At 46.3% G+C, this 19,110-nt stretch overlaps 1 protein-coding gene and 1 pseudogene across 1 annotated transcript; one reads left to right on the top strand and one right to left on the bottom strand.

Moving 5' to 3' along the window:
- The first annotated feature begins 6,858 nt into the window (after positions 1–6,858).
- On the top strand, positions 6,859–7,641 carry LOC144134023 (uncharacterized). The gene has a single exon (XM_077667035.1). The coding sequence runs from the start codon at positions 6,859–6,861 to the stop codon at positions 7,639–7,641; it is 783 nt and encodes a 260-aa protein (XP_077523161.1).
- Positions 7,642–10,102: 2,461 nt separating this feature from the next.
- Positions 10,103–19,110, bottom strand: part of LOC144134022 (uncharacterized) — a 45,933-nt pseudogene continuing 36,925 nt past the window's right edge.

The following is a 19,110-nucleotide window of genomic DNA, read 5'->3' as shown; positions in this document are numbered from 1 at the left end:
AACTGATTTGAAGAGATGATGTTAAATTTTGTAAGACAATTTTAAGCCTAAAATCTTATCATGTCGAGCCTTTTGTCACTTTGAGATTTACCCTTCGTATCAGAGAGATATAGCAGCAGGGATGCAGAAGAATAAACGTGCGACACTAGGAGTGCTGGAATTGAAGTCGCTTGTTAAGATATGAATCGAAGGGGTTTTCAGATAAGTGGTCTCGACATCAGCCTTAGTGACGCATTGTAAAATTCATTTAGAGCCTTACTGTTCGCCTGCAGGATCCAGTTGTACACTTTAAGACAAATCACAAGTCAACCTTGAATACAGTGCGTTGAGCCGTAATAAAAGTCCCATGATCCTATACATACGTTCGAGTATCGTTTCCATGTGTATAGCTCATGTCGGGCAGATGCGATGCTCCAACTCTCAGTGACGTCTGACCATATTTATGGACACCTAATTTTCACGTGGCATGCGTTATCTTTTCCTGGCTTTTGTTCGAGCTGTTGCCTCAAATATTATAGAACTTTGTTATTTCTTTTTCGCATCCAGTGCGCCATCCAGGCCTTCGTTCTCAGGCGGAAGCTGAAATGTCCGTCAAAAATGCCGAATGCGAGTCCTGCTGTGCACTTTTACAAGATAGCTGACAAGGATTTCCGCCATAAACACTACTAATGAAGCCATCAGTGAGAATGTGAAGTACGTGAACAAACCAGTAAGTTCCACCAACTGATGCCTGGCTTCAGCTGTTGCGTTCATCCGCCGCATCGAGTTTATGAGGTTTTCCCACTGAACCGTGTACAGAATTCTAGTCTCGTGCAGTCTGAGTATGAACTGCCTGTATTGCAGTATTAGCCCGAACGTCTTCCGCAGTAGGGTCGTCGTAAAAATGTTACCGAGCTTGTCCTTAGACAATAAAATGTCCGGACTCACAGCCTCAACCATATACGACGTATGTTCCTCGCTTAAGCATACGTGGTCCGGCCTGAGTGCGCATTTTAAGCAGCTCTCGAGCACCTTCGTTTCGAGGTTTCTCGCGTGGCGGTTGGCGTTGAAGGCTAAGCTGATTTTCCGCGCCAGCGAGTTTGGATTGAGGTTGACTATCAGCTCGTAGTGTAACGATGACCCCTCAACAGCGCAAGGAAAGAGAGAGCCGCGATCCAGGGCCTCGTCCAGCTCTTCAATCGTGTCCAGGGAGTTCGGTGCCGTTCGTACGCTCAGCGTCGAGATAAGGTGACTCCTCATGTAAGCTGACAGAGGGAAGACGCCCAAGAACCAGAAGCACATCACAGTGTACCTGCAGCGCTTACAGAGGCGCCACACAGGCAGTTGCGCGGAGGTCGCGTACACGGCCGCCAGGACCAGCATGACTGAGTCACAGGCGTGGTCTTGGAACGAGTATTTGAACTCGATTATGTCCGCGACACCCAGCACTAGTGAGCACAAAACAAAACAAGCTGTGAGCAACACGAATGCGAGCTGCGACCTCGTCACCACGCCGTGAAACGAAAGTGTCTGGCTTACGGCCTGTCGGGAGTAAAAGACGCTGTTGTAGTGAGAGACCACGGCAGGGAAGTCAAACCACTCGGCGAGCCGCTCGTGCCGCGGCACCGGCGTCATGGCGACGTCAATCGCACTGCGCAACATTTCGTAGCCGTAAGACTGTTCGTTTGGAAAGGTTATTTGACGGACAGTTATGTTCATCATTTGTAGAAATGTAATCAGGAGACTATGCGGAGACACCGAACAAGACAGATCGGCCGCCTGACTTATGGAGCGCACACAAGCAACGTTTATGGCGGCGCCTTTGGGGAAAACGTGACTTTCCGTAGTCACATTAGTCCGTTCTAGGTCACATGTTCTAGCGAGAATCCTAAAACGAGTGAAGCCCGTCACAAATCCCGGCATCTTCCTGCATGACTTCATCCACACAAATCCTGTTCGACACAGGCGGTTTCCAGGAAAGTTGACATGGAGATTAGCCAAGTGCTGCACGTCTTCATCGTCCCCTAGCAACACCCACACTGTTCGGTATGTTGTCATGTCGCCTTGGCTTATGAAGCGGGCACATTCGTTGAAGCCGTGTGGTCCCAGAGATGGCACCACGAATACCGTCTCCAAACCGTTTGCCTGGTTATCCATTAGTAACCAGTGGAGGCCTAAATCTTGCGTCAGCCAGTGACTGGAGGCCGACGACAATAGACGAATTCATGCGGCGTCTGAACGGTCCCAGTGACCCTTGCGCGAGGCGACGACGAAGACCCTGCCATCGGCTATCAGTGAGCGGACAAGAGTTTGAGGTTCCTCAATATCACTGCTGAAACATATAAGTGGCGAAATAAAAGCCGTTAGCTGCAGGAGTAGCCACGTCGAACTTACGTGCGGCCTACGGGAAATGCATGTAGATGTCATTGTATATGGTATCGCTGGAGGCTTACGGTCGCAGTATATGCGGGCTACACTACGAGTGCGTGCAGAAGTATAGAAAAGCCGCGAAACCTCTTGCATGATGCCAGCGGCGGGTGCGATGGAAGTTTCGCGTGCGTAGATGATGCTTAAAGCGCGTGCGTAAGGGGCACTGGGCACACCGGTTCGAAATTAATAACTGGTTGGCACCGCAGTCATGATTGCCTTCACGGACAAAGATAATAACGTGTTCATCGCGATGATGTGCAGTGGGCCTGGAGGATAGTGAAATTTGCGCTCTATGCGCTTGATATACATATGGTAAGAGTGTGTTCTTTTCGTTACAAATCAATCTGCTGTACCTGTCGGTATGCGAGGATGCGGCATGAAACCAAACGGAAAAACATGTCACTAAAGAGGACGAGGCGCTTGCGTACTCAAAGAAAAAACTTCTAATTACCCCTCGTTTTCCCACCGGCGCGTTGTTCTCACCCAAAAAAAGTCCGTCCTATATCTAAAGAAATTTTTTGACTGGACGATGGTCGCGACGTCATCAGAACCTCTAAATTTGAAAGTCTTAGGACTTGAATGCTCGAGTACTTTCCAATTGATTATCATTGGATTTCATTGGGTGTTATTATACACTAATCCGACCCGCTAATCAACCTTAAACCGCCAATTAATCCTCACTATTGCATTTTTATCTAACTCCAACTATGTGGCCCTAATCCATTTTTTTGGGTGAGCCTACATCCAAACATTTGGAGGCCTTTTGGGATCTCAAATCTCAGGGGGGGGGGGGGGGGGGGGACTTCGAAATGCTCTCGCATATTCTTTGAACTGTTGTTAAGAAGGCCTATAAGTCTTCTGCGTATCTGTGGGTTAATTCTGTACTGTGCATTTTTAATCTTTAGCATATTAGCATTAGCATTTTGCGAACATGCACACCTCTTGCATTATTTTAGCATGTTGTGTTGTTTGACCAAATATTATAATGATGCTGTTTTCACTTGGTTCTCTCTTGCAAGTTATCGTTCTTGCTAAAAAACGTTATTAATTTGGCCATTTTGTATAAGAGGCCCCCGTACAGTAACAGACCTCTGGACCTCTTTCTGTAGTGAAATATGGCCTATCTGTTGTTCTCGGTATTTTTCAAATATATTTACATGGTTCTTACATGGCCAACTATTACCATCGTTACCTGCTCTTCGCCCATCGACATTACTGGCCATTAAGGGAACTCGCTATGTTTTTATGCGATCCATGTCGGCATCGGTCATTTCGGCAACAGCTTCAACAGTTCCTTCGCCGGCCAGAAAAGTAGGTAAGAGGCTTAAAAATTATCTGATGTTTTTTTTTTTGCAGCAGACATGGAAAGTATACAAAAAATTTTAAAGGCAAAAGGAGGAAAAACGAATCAAATGTTCCGAAAATTTGGTTGCCGTGATTGTGACTGGCAGAGTGGTATGCACTAGGAGCTTTCAAGTCAAGTCAAGTCAAATTTATTTACATCATTATGAGGTGTGAAGGCTCCGGCAAAAAGCGAACGATTTTCGGTTAATGCTCTTGTGAGAGTAACCAAGATGAAGTTGAGAAAATCACGTACCTGGACGCACCTCTAGCCGTGTATTAGGAATATGGATTATGCAGATGTCTTCTTGAACCCCATTTTTTCTATCGGCACAAGCGTAATGAGCCTTTATTATGCATAAATATTGGCAGCATTGTTAATCGAGGCTACTCAACTCCTTTAACCAAGATTTTTATAAAATTATAAGTAACAATTTTAGCGGCTGTTTTTTGGTCGCGAATTCTACCGCAGTGTTTTGCGACCATGAATAAAATCCCAGAGTAAATTATTTTCGCGTAACGATATAACTTTCAAATTATTAGCTTTTATGGCATAAAAATGAAGCAGCAACCTAAGTTCTTAGCCCACACAACAAAAACTTGGACGGAACTGCAGTCTGCTGCCTTGGACCAATGCGAAAGCACTTGCGTTTGAACGTCACCAACTTTTTCAACTCATTGTTGTCACGTGACACTTTATCACGTTACCCTTGATGACGCCAGTAAGTTTTTTTTGCAAGCGATCGTTGTCTAACATCAATACACATCCACAGCACTCTTTACCTTCGTACACATCACAACGCGTTCCCTTCGTGCCCTTCTAACGCACTTGAATCAACGAAGAATTTTATGCCTAGACCAAGTTTGAATCGGAGTGGCAGTCTTAGTGCTGTGCTCTTCACTGCCTTTTTTCTAGATGTTTGTTGCTTAAATGTGTCGTATTACGATGCATTAGAGGGGCCGGGACTGGAACCTCAGTGCCATCGAAATTATTTTTTTCTAATGGGTTCACGTGAGAGGTACAATTTCCTGTGGACACATTTTGCGGGCAACTTCTGTGAACAACTTCTGGTTACCGGTCTTCTTTCGCATTAATAATGTAAAGGTAATCATGAAATGAGTGGGGCATTTTTTTCTTCTATGGGAAGTGAAAACAACTCACAGGACGTTGACAACTATGTAACGTGAGATTCAGCGATTGCTGTTTAAGCATTTTTTTTTGGGGTTATTTTTGTAGCGCACCGGTTTGTGTGGTGGTCATGTGATGCAGCCCTGCTCTGGAAGGCGGCTGTTCCAAACAGACACACCCGTAGGCTTACGCGACCCAGCTTGGCGCAACGGGTTGGAGCTAGCGCACCCACTGGTTACGCCGACGGCGACGGCGACGAGAAAGCCAGGGACAGGCGCCTAACAGCTGTCGCTGTAAAATTTCCTGAAGGAAGTAAGGGTAGCATGGAGACTTCAGCCACCAAGCCTCTCATGCCCTGCCCAGGTGTTTCGGCTTCGCTCGTCAATGTGGCCACAACACCATCCCTTCCTCCAGGATGCACTCTGCGCGAGCGTTCAGGGCCATGCACTTCTGCGCAGGATGCTAGATATCAAAAGCGGCGACCATATTGCTGACACTTCCTCACATCGAATGAAGGGTTTTCAGTTATGCGTTTACGGCGTTTGTGGTGTGTTTGATGATCGTTTTCCCAAAATGCAGTGAATTATCCCCGTAATACGGAGAGTTTATTGTGGGTCGTGCAGCGCCAGACAGACAGAAGACAAAGTAGAAGACGGCACAAATGAGCCCTGACTCACAACAATTTTTTTATTTAGAGCAAGACACATTTTATACATCAGAGTCATATATGGCATTAAAAAGCATAGAGTACTTGCACAAAGCACATTGATCAGGTACAATAGTTCTTTCGTTTTTTTTATTTTGCAGCCGGGATAAATCTAAAACACTAAGGCAACCATATTTCATCTGAAAGAGACGACTAAAATGTGTAAGCGAGCCTTTTTATTGCTCTTTGATGTGCTTCGTGCAAGTGCTCTAAGCACTTAAGCGCCATATAACTGTGAATTAGAAAATCTTTGTTATCCCTAATAAAAAAATTAATTGCGAGATAGGGCTCGCCTGTGTCATCATCTAATTTGGTCGGTCTTCTGTTTTCCGCTGTACCGCTCATAATGTACTCTTGCCACGGTTGCCAGATATCAATTCTTAGTGCGAAGTGTGGAATCAAGTCAAGCTTTCTTGCACGTTGGTTTTAATTTTGAACCAACCTTACAATATTGTAAAACAGTGTTATCAACATATGCTGATGCGAATGGGTTTTCCTCTGTGTAGTGAAACCTTCGTTTTAAAGTTTGTCCTGCGCTTGCACCGAGAAGTTAAGACTCCCTTAGTAAGCCAGCCGGGTGCGTAATTGACCATGAACAGCAGAAAATTTCGAGCCTCGCGAAGAGATATGGGCAGATATATTGTTTCTTTGCTGCAATCTTACAATACACGAAAACCATTTGCTCTCTTAAATTGCTCTCATAAATAACTTCCCTTTGAAGAAATCCGCTTGTCGAGAATTTCTTGGTACGCATCGGCCTTCATCATTGCCCCCATCGAGGAGCTCCATCTTCTAAGGAGTGTACTGGCTAACACTGCGAAAATTGTTGCGAAACCGAAACCAAAACAAGACCTCTCCAAGTCGGAAGGCAAGACAAGCCAAGCATGCTGGGAAAGAGAAACCACCGAGCGCCCCTTGGAGGGGCAGTCGTTTCATGTAATTCTAAATAAACGGATGTCGTTTGTACTCGCTCAACGAAGTTGTCCATCTTTAACGAAGGCGACATAAATATAAGCTGGTGCCGAAACCCGGGATATACCCCGAGACCTAACGAAGACGACTACCTGGATACGACGGCCGACGAGTAACGAAGAAAAAGCCAATTTCTACTCAGATGCCGCCGCCCAGTGCTACTGAGTGCAGCGACATGGATAGACACAAAGCGAAGATATCAGCTCTCCAGTCACAAATGAATCGACTCATTACGCATATTGACACCTGCATGACAAGCCGCATGGGCAACGAAAAAGAACTTAGTGTTTTCTTGGCCAGAATGAGCTCTCTGCAGACCCGTCTAAACAAAGCTAACGCCGCTGTCGAGGAGCTACTGCCAGCGGAAGCAGCGGAGCAGGACTATATCCAAACCATCGAATATGACGACGAGATTGTTACATACATCGCGAAGCTCCAAGCTGAGATAAAAGAAGTTCAAGGAAAGAGGCTGCCGAAAGAAGAGCCATCACCAAGCAACGACGCAGGCGCGGCAACCCTGACCTGCCAGGTGAAGCTTGCAAAATTAGAGCTCGTAAAATTTGACGGCAAAGATGTGTCCTGGGAAGAATTTTGGGAACAGTACGAGCGAATGATTCACAAGAACGATAAGCTGACGACCTTGGACAGGTTCGGGTATTTAAAATTCGTTGTGACTGGCGAAGCAGCAAGAACGATCAAGGGTCTTCCGCCCACATCGCAGTGCTATGGCGACGCCATCTTGCTACTGAAAAAACGCTTCGCCGGTGAAGACGCCATCGTACAAGGGCACAAGCGAGAGCTCTTGGACCTTGAACCTGTGCGAAGCGCCGAAGATATACGGCCTCTCCGACGGCTATACGCTACCCTCGTCTCTCGCCTCCGTGGCCTGGAGGCGCTCGACCAAAAACAGGAGACATACGGCAAACTGCTCTACCCCGTAGTACAGCGCGCCCTGCCGATAGAAATATTGCTCGAGTTCCACCGAGCCGTGGCGAGAGAGGAAACCTCGGAAACGTCAACACAGAGCCCGGATCTCCGCTGGAAAGCGGCGACGCTCCGGGACAGCCAAAAGAAACAGTTGTAAAATATACTCCGTCTTTATTCTCGAAGTTAATTGACTTTTTCAAGATTGAAGTGCAAAGCCGCGAGAACTTGGTTGCTCAGCAAGGTACAGACAAGAAGCGCCAGGTATCAATGCTGAAGACGTTTAACCCAAATGGGAGTTACAAGAACAGCACTAGTACGAAATTTAAATTCTCAGCAGCAGTACTACAACAATCAGCAAGAACAGATAATTGTTTCCTCTACAAGGAGAAAAACCACGAAACCAGCGCGTGCCGTGCTGACATTTCTTTAGAAGAAAAGAAGAAAATACTCCGTTCGGGAAGACACTTTTTTCGCTGTACGAAGCCAAATCACCGTTCTGACGAGTGCATAAGCAGCATTAAATGCGGTAACTGTGCACGGCGGCATGCGACGACAATGTGCGGTCCAGAATTTACCCATCTGAAAGTGAAAGCGAATGCAACCGATGTGACCCAGTGAATTTGCAATCAACAGTAAAAGAAACTCGCAAACGGGACGTACTGCTACAAAAGGCAACGGCGTTGTGTGCCGATGAAACGAAAGCGGTATACTTACGTGCCCTCTTTGACGGTGATAGCCGACGTTCATTCATTACGAAGCGAGAATCAGAAAAACTCGGGTGTAGAGTTCTTGGACCAGAAACGTTGAGGGTTGGCGTGTTTGGTGCACACCAATCAGAGCAAGACTTTAGCAGAGTGCTGGTGTCGCTAACCGCGCAAAACAAAAAGATCCAAAAGATCGAAGTCCTTGAGACAAACGTAGTATGTGAACAAAGAATCCCGATTCCTGAACACAGGATCAACGAACTGCTTGGACCTTTGGCTGCAGCCGACAGGACCTGAAATGACGAAATAGGTGACATCGACCTCCTCATCAGGTCAGAGTATTACTGGAAACTTTTAACTGGAAGAAACAAGCCCCTAGATGAAAAACCCTGAGCTGTCGAGACTGCCTTTGGGTGGTGTATTCAAGGACCAGTAAAAGTAAATATAGTTGACTTGCAGTGCATGCAAACCATTGCCCTTCGCATATCACTGGCCGAGAGTGAGACCATAAACTGCTTGGAACATTTCTGGACACTGGAGTCTATCGTAGTCACGGATGACGACAACTTTGTTGGGCAACGGGTGCTCGATTATTTCGAAGACAATATCCTACGTAGTGGATCACTATACGAGGTAGCCCTTCCTTGGAGGCAAAACATCGATCTAAGTGACAACAAGGAGACTGCTGCAAAACGACTGTCCCAACTGACAAACCGCCTGCGAAGAACTCCTGAATTGCTGGGAGCCTACGACGCTGTCATCAGACAGTATTGCATGGAAGACATAGCTGAGCGAGTGGTAGAAAAGGAAGAAGAGGGAAAGCTGATCTACTACATGCCGCACCAGCCAGTGTTCCAAGAAACGAGCAATACGACGAGACTGCGAGTGGTTTTCGATGCTTCGTCGCGTGGACCGAGGTTAAAGTCATCGAACCGAAACATCGAGAGTGGTCCGAATTTGACAGCTGAACTTATCGCACTGCTACTGAATTTCAGAAGCAACGGAATAGCCTTGGTGGCAGATATTGAAAAGGCATTCTTGCAAATAGAGATAAGAGAGGACGAAAGAGATGCATTGCGCTTTCTGTGGTACCATACGAAACCAGGTTCGAGCACAACAACAGGCGAAGTGCAGACTTTTCGAATGAAGCGAGTTCCTCTCGGAACCACGGCGAGTCCCTTCTTGTTGACCGCAACTCTTCAGCATCACTTGAAGAATATGGAAGAACAGTATACGGACACAGCATCACTGTTGGCGCATTCCTTGTATGTGGATGACCTCTTAACGGGAGCAGAAAATGAAGAGGGAGCCCTGAAGATCTATGAAGATGCTAGGACCATCTTCAGTGCGGCCTCAATGACACTGCACAAGTGGGCGTCCAACAACCAGACATTTAACGAACGATTTCCGACGAATGATTGTCAAGCAAGACACTCAGAATACCTCCCAGAGGTCCTTAAAGTGTTAGGAATGACATGAAATCTCCGTAGAGATAACATCACTTTCACCCCGCAGTTCAGCGAGCTACGGGTCCAAAACCAGCACTAAAAGATCGGTTCTGAAGACGACAGCAAGACTGTATGACCCACTTGGATGGCTAGCTTCATTCACGGTCCGGGAAAAGGCTTTATTCCAAGAGCTGTGGCAAAAAAAACGTGGAATGGGATCACATCCTACCACAGCATCTGGATGAAAAATGGTTGCGGTGGTGCGAGAAACTAAACGAATTGAATAGAGTTCAAGTGCAGCGCAGCTACAAAGCAGGCGCAGTCGAACCTGCCAGCAAAACTGTCCTGCACGTATATGCTGACGCCAGCCCAGTGGCATACGGTACAGTGGCCTACATCTGCGTAACAGATGCGAATAGGATCACAACTTCGAGCATCCTGATTAGCAAGTCAAGGGTTGCCCCGATCAAGCAATTGACTCTTCCGAGACTCGAACTGATGGCGTGTCTGTTAGCTCCCAGACTGAGTCAATACATCCTGAAAAGTGTGAAGGAACCACCACAGGTGACACATTACCGGACTGAGTCGATAGTCGCACTGCATTGGATAGCAGGAGAGCCCTCTCAATGGAAACAATTTGTGAAGAATCGCGTAACTGAAAATCAGCGCCTTACCGACACACCTGCATGGAAACATTGTCCCGGATCCGAGAATCCGGCTGATCTCATGACCAGAGGAGTTTCAGCTGATCAGCTTGCTGAGAGTTCCACCTGGTGGGACGGAACGTCCTGGATGAAGGCGACTGAAAACACGTGGCCCTGCTTCTCGTTACCAAGGAACATTCCGACAATGGAGGAAGAAAAGCGAACTGTGGGAGTCCTTCATACGACAAGTTCACCTGAAGCTCCAAAGCTGTTAGACACAGATCAATACAGCAATGCAACGAGACTTTTCCGTGCGACAGCGTGGATATCACGGTACATCAACAAGCTACGACATCTTAGTACTAACCAAGGATCACTGCCGGCAGTTGAACTGGGTGATGCCCAGAAATTCTGGATACGACAAGCTCAAAGAGAAGACTTGGAGAGAGAAATTCAGTGTGCGAAAAAAGGAGATTGCTTTCCAGCAGACTCGCCGCTGAGGGACACACCAGTGTTTGTTGACAACGACAGTATTCTCTGCATAAGCGGCAAACTTCAACAGATTGGCAAGCCGTACGACGAACGCCATCCAATTGTACTGTCGAGGCGACATCACCTAGCAGAATTGCTCGCGCGTCAAGCACATCACCAAGTGCTACATGGAGGAACACGGGATACTTTGGTACAGCTGAAAGAGAAGTACCATGTTGTACGCGCCCGCCAGCTGGTAAAAAGAGTCATCAAAGAATGCATAACCTGTCAGCGATACAATGCACGTCCTGCGCCTGAGGTGACTTCACCGCTTCCACATGATCGAGTGACCCAAGCTCAACCCTTTGAGGTCACAGGAGTGGACTCTGCAGGAACACTTCTGGTGAAAGGAGAAAACTCGCTATACAAGTCCTACATCACACTGTTCACCTGTGCCGTAACGCAAACAGTTCACCTAGAGCTTGCAAAGGACATGACAGCGTAGTCGTTCTTGATGACCTTCAGACGTTTCTTCTCAAGGAGAGGTGTACCCAGAGTCATCTGCAATGACAAGTCGCTTTCCTTCAAGAAAGCCAACCGAGATTTTATACCGCTAGAGCTCTATTCGGAAACCAGAGGTGCTTGACTACTTTGCAATGACACGAATCGAATTGAAGTTCATAGCAGAGTGCGCCCATGGTGGTGTGGCTTTTATGAGCGACTCGTGGGTTCAACCAAATATGCTCTCAAGAAAGTCATCGCTTCAAGGTCTCGGCCCTTCGAAGAGCTAGCAACGACCTTGGCAGAAATTGATGCTGTCTTGAACTCCGTACCTTTAACACACGTATACGACGGACCCGAAAAACCGGAACCTCTTTGCCCTTCCTTCTTCTTGACAGGAAGACACCTCACATCGCTGCCTAGTGTGGGAAAAAAACCAAGCTTACCAAATCAACGTATCCATTCAGAGAGTGTGGACCCGACGCCAGCAGACCACAGAAGCTTTCTGGCATAGGTGGAGCAGATAGTACCTAGAGGAAGTGCGAAATTTGCAAGGTCAGAACGAGCGCCAAGAAAAAACGATCAAGGAAGGCGACTTGATTCTTCGTGACAGTCTTCAACCACGGCAGGAGTGGAAGATCGCGGGGATTGACAAACCGTTTCCGGGAAGAGACGGAAAGGCGCGGTCGTGCCTTTAGAGACTACCTGGAGGATCAACCCTCAAGAGATCAATCCAACTCGCGTATCCTCTAGTGTTAACGTAAAAGGGAAAAATGACTGAAGTCATATTGGTGGGGAATGTGTTGCTAAACCGACACCGAAACAAGACCGCTCCAAGTCGGAAGGCAAGACAAGCCAAGCATGCTGGGAAAGAGAAACTACCGAGCACCCCTAGGAGGGGCGTTTCATGTAGCTCGAAATAAACGGATGTCGTTTGTAATCGCTCAACAAAGTTCTCTATCTTTAACGAAAGCGACAAAAATAGCATTCTTGATACCGCTGCAATGAATATGTTATGTTGTTTTGCTTTTTTTCTTTTTGTAATGAGTATCCTTGATAATGGCTCATTGCTCTTGAAAGTAATTTTAATACAGAAATAATGTCAATATTTTGCCCTTGTGCATCTGTAATGTGTCGGTAATGAAAGAACTAGCTCTCCAGGCTTTTTAAAATTTTTTATACCTAGACATTAACCTGTCACCAAAAGAAGCATAATGTGCCGTGTGCCCTTCATCAAGGTGATGAAGGACGGCGAACGGAGCAAGCATAACTCCTTGCATTGTTTGCTCCATGAAGATGCTGTTTGTTCGGCATGTACCCCAACGCATGGAGCTCAGAGTAGTCAAAGACCTGTTTAATCTCCGGTGCGAAGGAGGCATTGCATGCGTGTGAAATTTAGCGTTAGCAGGCGATACGAATGTACTGAACAAAAGTAATGTTACTCGTTGAATAGGAGTAATTAAACCACACAATGGGCTGCGCATTAGCAACTTTTATCCTTAAATAATTCTTTTGCTTCTCGAATTCTTCTGCTTCTCGCCTCATGCCCAACATTTTAGCACAGAAATTTATCAGATTGGAATATTGCAAGATGATGTTATGGAAATATCGAAGGCAATGATCTGTTCTTCTGATACGTAGCAAAATCTCTCTTGTCATATTTTTTCATCGATCGCATCGAGTTGTTAAGACTACCACAGAAAACCGACGGGGAACGCTTTTGACGATAGCAAAAACGCTCATAGAAACAAGTACAAGGCTTCCGTCTGCTTATCTGCAGATATATTAATTTTTATGTTGAAATCTGACATTATATAGAAAAAACTGCGTTCTTAAATGGTTTCCAGGACAAAAAAGATTTTTGAACAGGGTTGTTGGATATCTCTTTAGCATTATAATATCGAGTGTGACGATCTGCGCTTCGTTTGTGGATAATGCATTTTCTTTGTCTTGTCTGAAACAAGTTGTGGTTGCCGTGCAGAACCACGCACGCAACACCGTTAATTAAAGGAACGGAGTAAACAACTCATTGAATGATCGGTCATGCATGCAGAGTTGAGTCACATCGCCCAATAATCCTGCGTTTGAAGACACGCTTGATAAGAGAGAAGCGTCGTTCTGAATAAAATCGTCTTGGTGGGAAACCTGCTTTTTGTTTGAAAACATGAAAATGCCAATTGTGCTTCTAGAATGAATGGAAAGAGAAAAAAATTACAGAAAATTACATGAAAACCCCAGTCAAATTTTCTGCCCGGATGCTTGCTTTTCAGTGGTGAATAACAACAGTAGCAGTGAACAAAGTTCATCGCCTAGTTCGCTATGCGCTGCTTCTGACTCGAAGACAACAATAATATCGAATATTCGGAGTGTCTTGCCTGGGATCTGACCGTGCGTCAATCGTCTGTAAGAGTTACAAACACGCGTTAAAGCCGATACGTTGTGGTTCCCAGCGACTGCTTCAAGCCCATTCCTCGAGTTCTCATTATAGCATTAGCACACTCTTTCAATACGTTTGGACACTGCAGTTATGAAGGAGAAAAAAGAGCAGAATTAGCTAATGCGGAGCTTGTGTGTAAAAAGAAAACGAATTTGTTGAATCTCTGAGTGCACCGTAGGATTCGACGTGTAGCAACCAAGGTGTAAGAATATATTTTTTCACCACGGAAACAACCTTACCGGAAGCATATGTAACGAAGGACCTTGCGGCGAAGCTCGTGCAGGCAGCCAGTCAACCCAACTGCAGCAGTGCGACTAGCGCAGACGATTGGGGTTTGTGACGCACAAAGAATTGTATCCGTACATCTGAAACCAGATGGGCCAATTGCTGGGATCTCACAAAAGGCGTCCCCGATTTACGTGGCAAGCTACGCGGGAACAAGGTTGAGGTTGAGGTGTTGAAAGCTACAGGTGGGGTTAGCCTTGCTTTATCTGCCGGCAATTGCTCCACCGCAGCGTCCCTTCGATATTAACAATGCCGCATCTACCCCGCTAAGCGCACAGTCTCTTATAATAGCACACATTCTCTCCCGCAGTCATCATCTATGCACACAATCAATCCACACAGTTCACATCACAGTCCACTCCAGAAGTCACCATCTATGCACATATTCAGTCAGAGTAGAACATAGGCCATTGTAGTGCCACACTCCATACACACATTCACTCACAGTATAAAGTAGTCCACTCCGGAAGACACCATCTACGCACACATTCAATCACAGTAGGCCATAGTCCGTTCCTGCTGTCACCATTTAAGAACAAGATCCGTGTTCTACAGAAATGTTAAAAGAAGGCGTGTAGCCTCCCTTCTGCATGTCTGGTTTCCACTCGGGTAGAAAATGTCCTGCACTGTGCTGTGACGGGTTCCTGTCTTCTTTAAGGAAGCGAACATCACATGCCTTTCCGCGTTGTACTCTGGGCAGTACATAATATATTGTTCGATATCCCCGCGCACACCACATAAAGAGCAGAGCGGAGACGATGCTATGCCGGTCTTATGCATCCATGCAGGAGTGCGAGCAGAGGCCGTGCGAATTTTATGTAGAAGGGTCGCCTGAGATCTTCTCAGTCTCTTGGTCACACATGGCTTGTGGGACGCACTCCACAGGGTTCTGAAGTGATCGAGCACCGTTTTCCTGCAGAGACTTTTCCCATCTTGAGGTACTTTTTTGATGGAATCGTTGAGAGAGCTTTATGAGCGAGACTGTCTGCCACCTCATTACCATTGAATCCTATGTGAGAGGGCACCCACTGGAAATGCAAAGCCTCTACTGTGCAGATTCTGCACCAAGCGCAGAGAGCTTATAGAGCAGGTGTCAGTAGGAAATCCGTGCTCTAACCTCTGAAGGACAGATTTTGAATCAGTTAGGATGACAACAGGTTGAGCCGGACAAGACTCCAACTTCCGTAAAGCCGCCTCAATAGCAACACTTTCAGCCGTTGTGGAGGATACGACAGCAGTACAGCGTACGGACTACTTACAGTCCAAAGAAGGAATGTAAAAAGCCGCTGCGCTAGTTTGTTGGACCTTGTCCACAGAACCATCCGTTAAAAATTTGAAGATGGCAGGCATACTCTGTTTCCAAGTATTCCAGTACAAGCGAACGCGTTGCTGCCAAAGGAGAGCTGCGCTTTGCCCTCACATGGGGAATTGTGACCTTACAGTCCAGGGTCGGAAAAGACCAGGGGGGGTTTCAACCGTTTCCTTTGCCTTCGGACATTAATGCCTAAAGAACTAAGAGTATTGAGTGCCAAGTAAGCCTTCGACTCATATCTCTTGCAGAGCCGCTGGAGAAGGGATCGCCCAGCTACCGTCTCTCCTAAGCGGTCAAGGTGCATTAATAGTCTCTGAGAAGCGATAAGGCTAAGAGGTTTCGATAGGGACTCATGAAGTACTGCCTTATTCGCAGCCGCCTGGGGAACTCCAATGACTCTTCTTAGGTCCTTTCTGTGGACAACTTCGAGCTGCTCAAGTTGTGATGCCGAGGGGGAAATTAAAGGTAATTGATACATTATCCGGCTGACCACCAGCGCTTCATGAAGTTTGACCTTTGAATAAGGATGGTTTCCCCATTGCTCACGTGCAGACGAGAAGGTATAGATGAAACAATCGCGTCTACAGCTTTTCGCCACTGTAGACGGGAGTCAATAATGACGCCCAGGAAACGCGCGTGGTTGAATTGACGGATGCAAGAGTGACCGAGGTCTATCTTCAGCCGCGCTTGACGTCTTCCTACACCTGGAAACAGAATAAAGCCGGATTTGTCCACTGACAGAGACAACCCCACAGCTTGAAGGTAAGCTTGTGCCGTAAGTATAGCCTGTCGAGCAATCAGGGCTAATCGCTTGTGTTGGTAGCCAGTAATCAAAATACAGATGTCGTCAGCATAAAGTGACATACGCACTTGCCTGCAACTCTTTTTCAACAAATCGGGTAGGCCAGCCATTACGGCGTTAAAGATCGTGGGAGAAAGAACACTTCCTTGAGGCACACCTCGTGATAGAACCCTTTCGGTGCTTAACATACTCCCTAACCGTACACGAACTGCGCCGGAACAAGACGCAAAGGGACGACATTTTGGGCGGCAGTTTAGCCGCTCCTTTAAGGGCGTTTCGCGACAGCGTTAATGAGCGCCGTCAGCGGCTCTCTTTGCCAGCGCATACACGGACATTGTTTTCACATTACGTGAAAGACCGCATAATGTGCTATGCGCACAATTCTGTGTTCCCAGAAAAAGCTACGAGTTCGTTGCGTATACAGTTGTGTATGCAGCGAACTGGCACATTTCTGAGTGTGTTACACCTAGCGGCGATTTATTTGAGTAAATTTAGCATCCTTGATAGAGCGAACGTGGTCCTTTTGTATCCCAGTTAGTTAATGCAGAAAATAACATTTCTTCCGCCTCATCAGTCGATGGAACGGAGCCTGGTATATTACCTGGAGTTGATGTACTGGAAACACGTTAAGTCATCTCGTTCAGGGTTCCTCCTCTCCTAGGTGACAGCGTTTGATCGAATCTAGCGCAGTCGCTACTTCTTTGTTTGTTATCATGAGCTATGCTAGGGAGCTAAGACTCGCAAAATAAACGAACTTTTTTGTCCGAAGAAGTCTGAAGATTCGAGAGGTGCATTCATTACATGGAATGAAATATTTTTAAAAATCCATAGCGGTGAATGGGGGCAAAAATTGGCTTTGGGTATTGATACTTTATGCAGCTCAGTGCGCGTTATAAATAAAAAAACGCGCACTCCAGCTTGCTTTTCGTGCCCTGGAGGATTTTGAAAAATGTTTATCATAAACCCATACTTTCAACTTGTGTAGCATGAATGCATTTCTTGCGGCTTCGGTTTAGGCTCCCCATCAGGGCATTCATTTATTGCTGGCATTTGATGCAAGACAGCTGAGCTGCTGGGCTTCCGAACGCTGCAGATAGGCAGCAACAATAAAGTGAACCACGGCAGTGAGGAGCAGCAGCACATCATGGAGCGTGGCCCAGGTCTTCACCACTTACGATCTTGAAAGATAGCTGCATCGCGTTCCATGCCCAGTACCGTATATGCTGAAGAACACGCAAAAAAATAATAATTGTTTCCATATAGTTGTTTGCTGAAAACTTACAAGGCGGTGTACGTTTGTAGTAATTGCCCCCAGGAGATGCACCTCTAGTCGCCACTGCACCGGCCGTGCGACTAGCTTGTGGAATCTCTATCTCTGCCTAAAAAGGTTAATATTAAGGGTAAAGAAGAGGTTTTACAATATGATGAGCGTAACAGGGTCGAATGTTTCAAACCTGCACACTTTGACTCCAACCTCATCGTGACCTGAGCTGCTGCATCCCCTCTTCACCATGCCAGTGCTGCTCGTGTGAAGTGGCTAAAATCGACCAATAATACCTGTACGTGCATCTACAAAATGATTCTTTCTGCGCGCGTTCCATGATCGCATGGTGCGCAGGGACGGACGGACGGACGGATGTACGGGCGGATGGACGGATGGATGGATGGACGGTTGGTTGAATGGTTGGATGCATGATTGGATGGTTGGATGGATGGATGGATGGATGGATGGATGGATGGATGGATGGATGGATGGATGGATGGATGGATGGATGGATGGATGGATGGATGGATGGATGGATGGATGGATGGATGGATGGATGGATGGACGGACGGGCGGACGGGCGGATGGATGAGGCTAGAACCTAAAATCAGGTGGAAGCGCACGCCATCAAGCTGTGACACGTAAAATTTCATGCTTGCCTCGATTTTGCCTTGAGGTTTGAGCATGGGCGCGCTACCAACCGCAGCGCCAAATGGCCAATTAACAAAATCACTCAAACAACAAACATTTAAACAGCAAGAACACCAAATCAATAAGTAAAGTTTGTTGCATGTTTCATGGTAATCCAAACACATTAAGCTATTGAAAGAGCGTAAAAAGTGAAAAATGATTCAAACCGGCTTTCAGGAATGACATGCAGCCAAGACTGGCCATATCAGTAGCGGCTTGGCTAATTTGTCTTTCAAGTCCTTCTAAGACATGAAGGAAGGAAAGAACTCAGGAAAGGCGGTTACGTCACATTTTTTGTAGCCGCTCCCCACAGCTCCCTGCCCCTCTCCCTTACTTGGCCGCCGTCTCGGCGAGCTTGCGCATGCGCAGCAAACGATGCAGCAGACAACAATTCGCAACTAGATGGCTGGTTGTGTTTTTGCTTCTCTCTCCAACTTAAAGGTACGTTCTAATGTGGGTCCTGAACAAGACATTTTAGAAATGTTTTCAATATATGTTGTACTATAGACGTCTTCCACACGTTTGTATTTAAAGCGAAACGCGTATAGTCATTTGTTGTCGTTTCCAGACGTTTTAAACATATTATGTGTCCGTGGGAGCTGCAGCTGGGATTTATCGAGGAATTTCGTTACAAAAGCACAAAACGACGCAACGATTCAAGTTTTTTTCGTGTAATTCTAATGTAACAGAGCCTAATCTTTATTAAAATCCCTTTCATCATGTGCTGCAGCGCCTGACAGCAGTAAGGTTGGAATTACACTCGAACAGCGCCTGTGAAGAATATTGTGCCCGTTACTTTCAACAGCAGTGAACGTAGCACGTCTAGCCTAATTCATATTTATAAGTTAAACATCTACCGAATTACAGGTCCTTAAACCTATTGTAAATGAGTATCTCGCTGCAAGAAAGAAAGGCACAGTCCATGCGTGTTCGCGTTTCATTCCGGCCGCACTATAGAGCAAGCTGTACATTATGTATGGATGCGAGAGATATGAATAATTAGACGATTAAAAAATAATAAATGACCAGTCAAGTTTTTTATTTTAAATTTTGGGTGGAGGTGAAGCA

Source organism: Amblyomma americanum, chromosome 5, assembly GCF_052857255.1.
Source record: "Amblyomma americanum isolate KBUSLIRL-KWMA chromosome 5, ASM5285725v1, whole genome shotgun sequence".
NCBI lineage: Eukaryota > Metazoa > Arthropoda > Arachnida > Ixodida > Ixodidae > Amblyomma > Amblyomma americanum.
The sequence above is the reverse complement of the archived record's forward strand: the minus strand, read 5'-3'. Positions and strand labels throughout refer to the sequence as shown.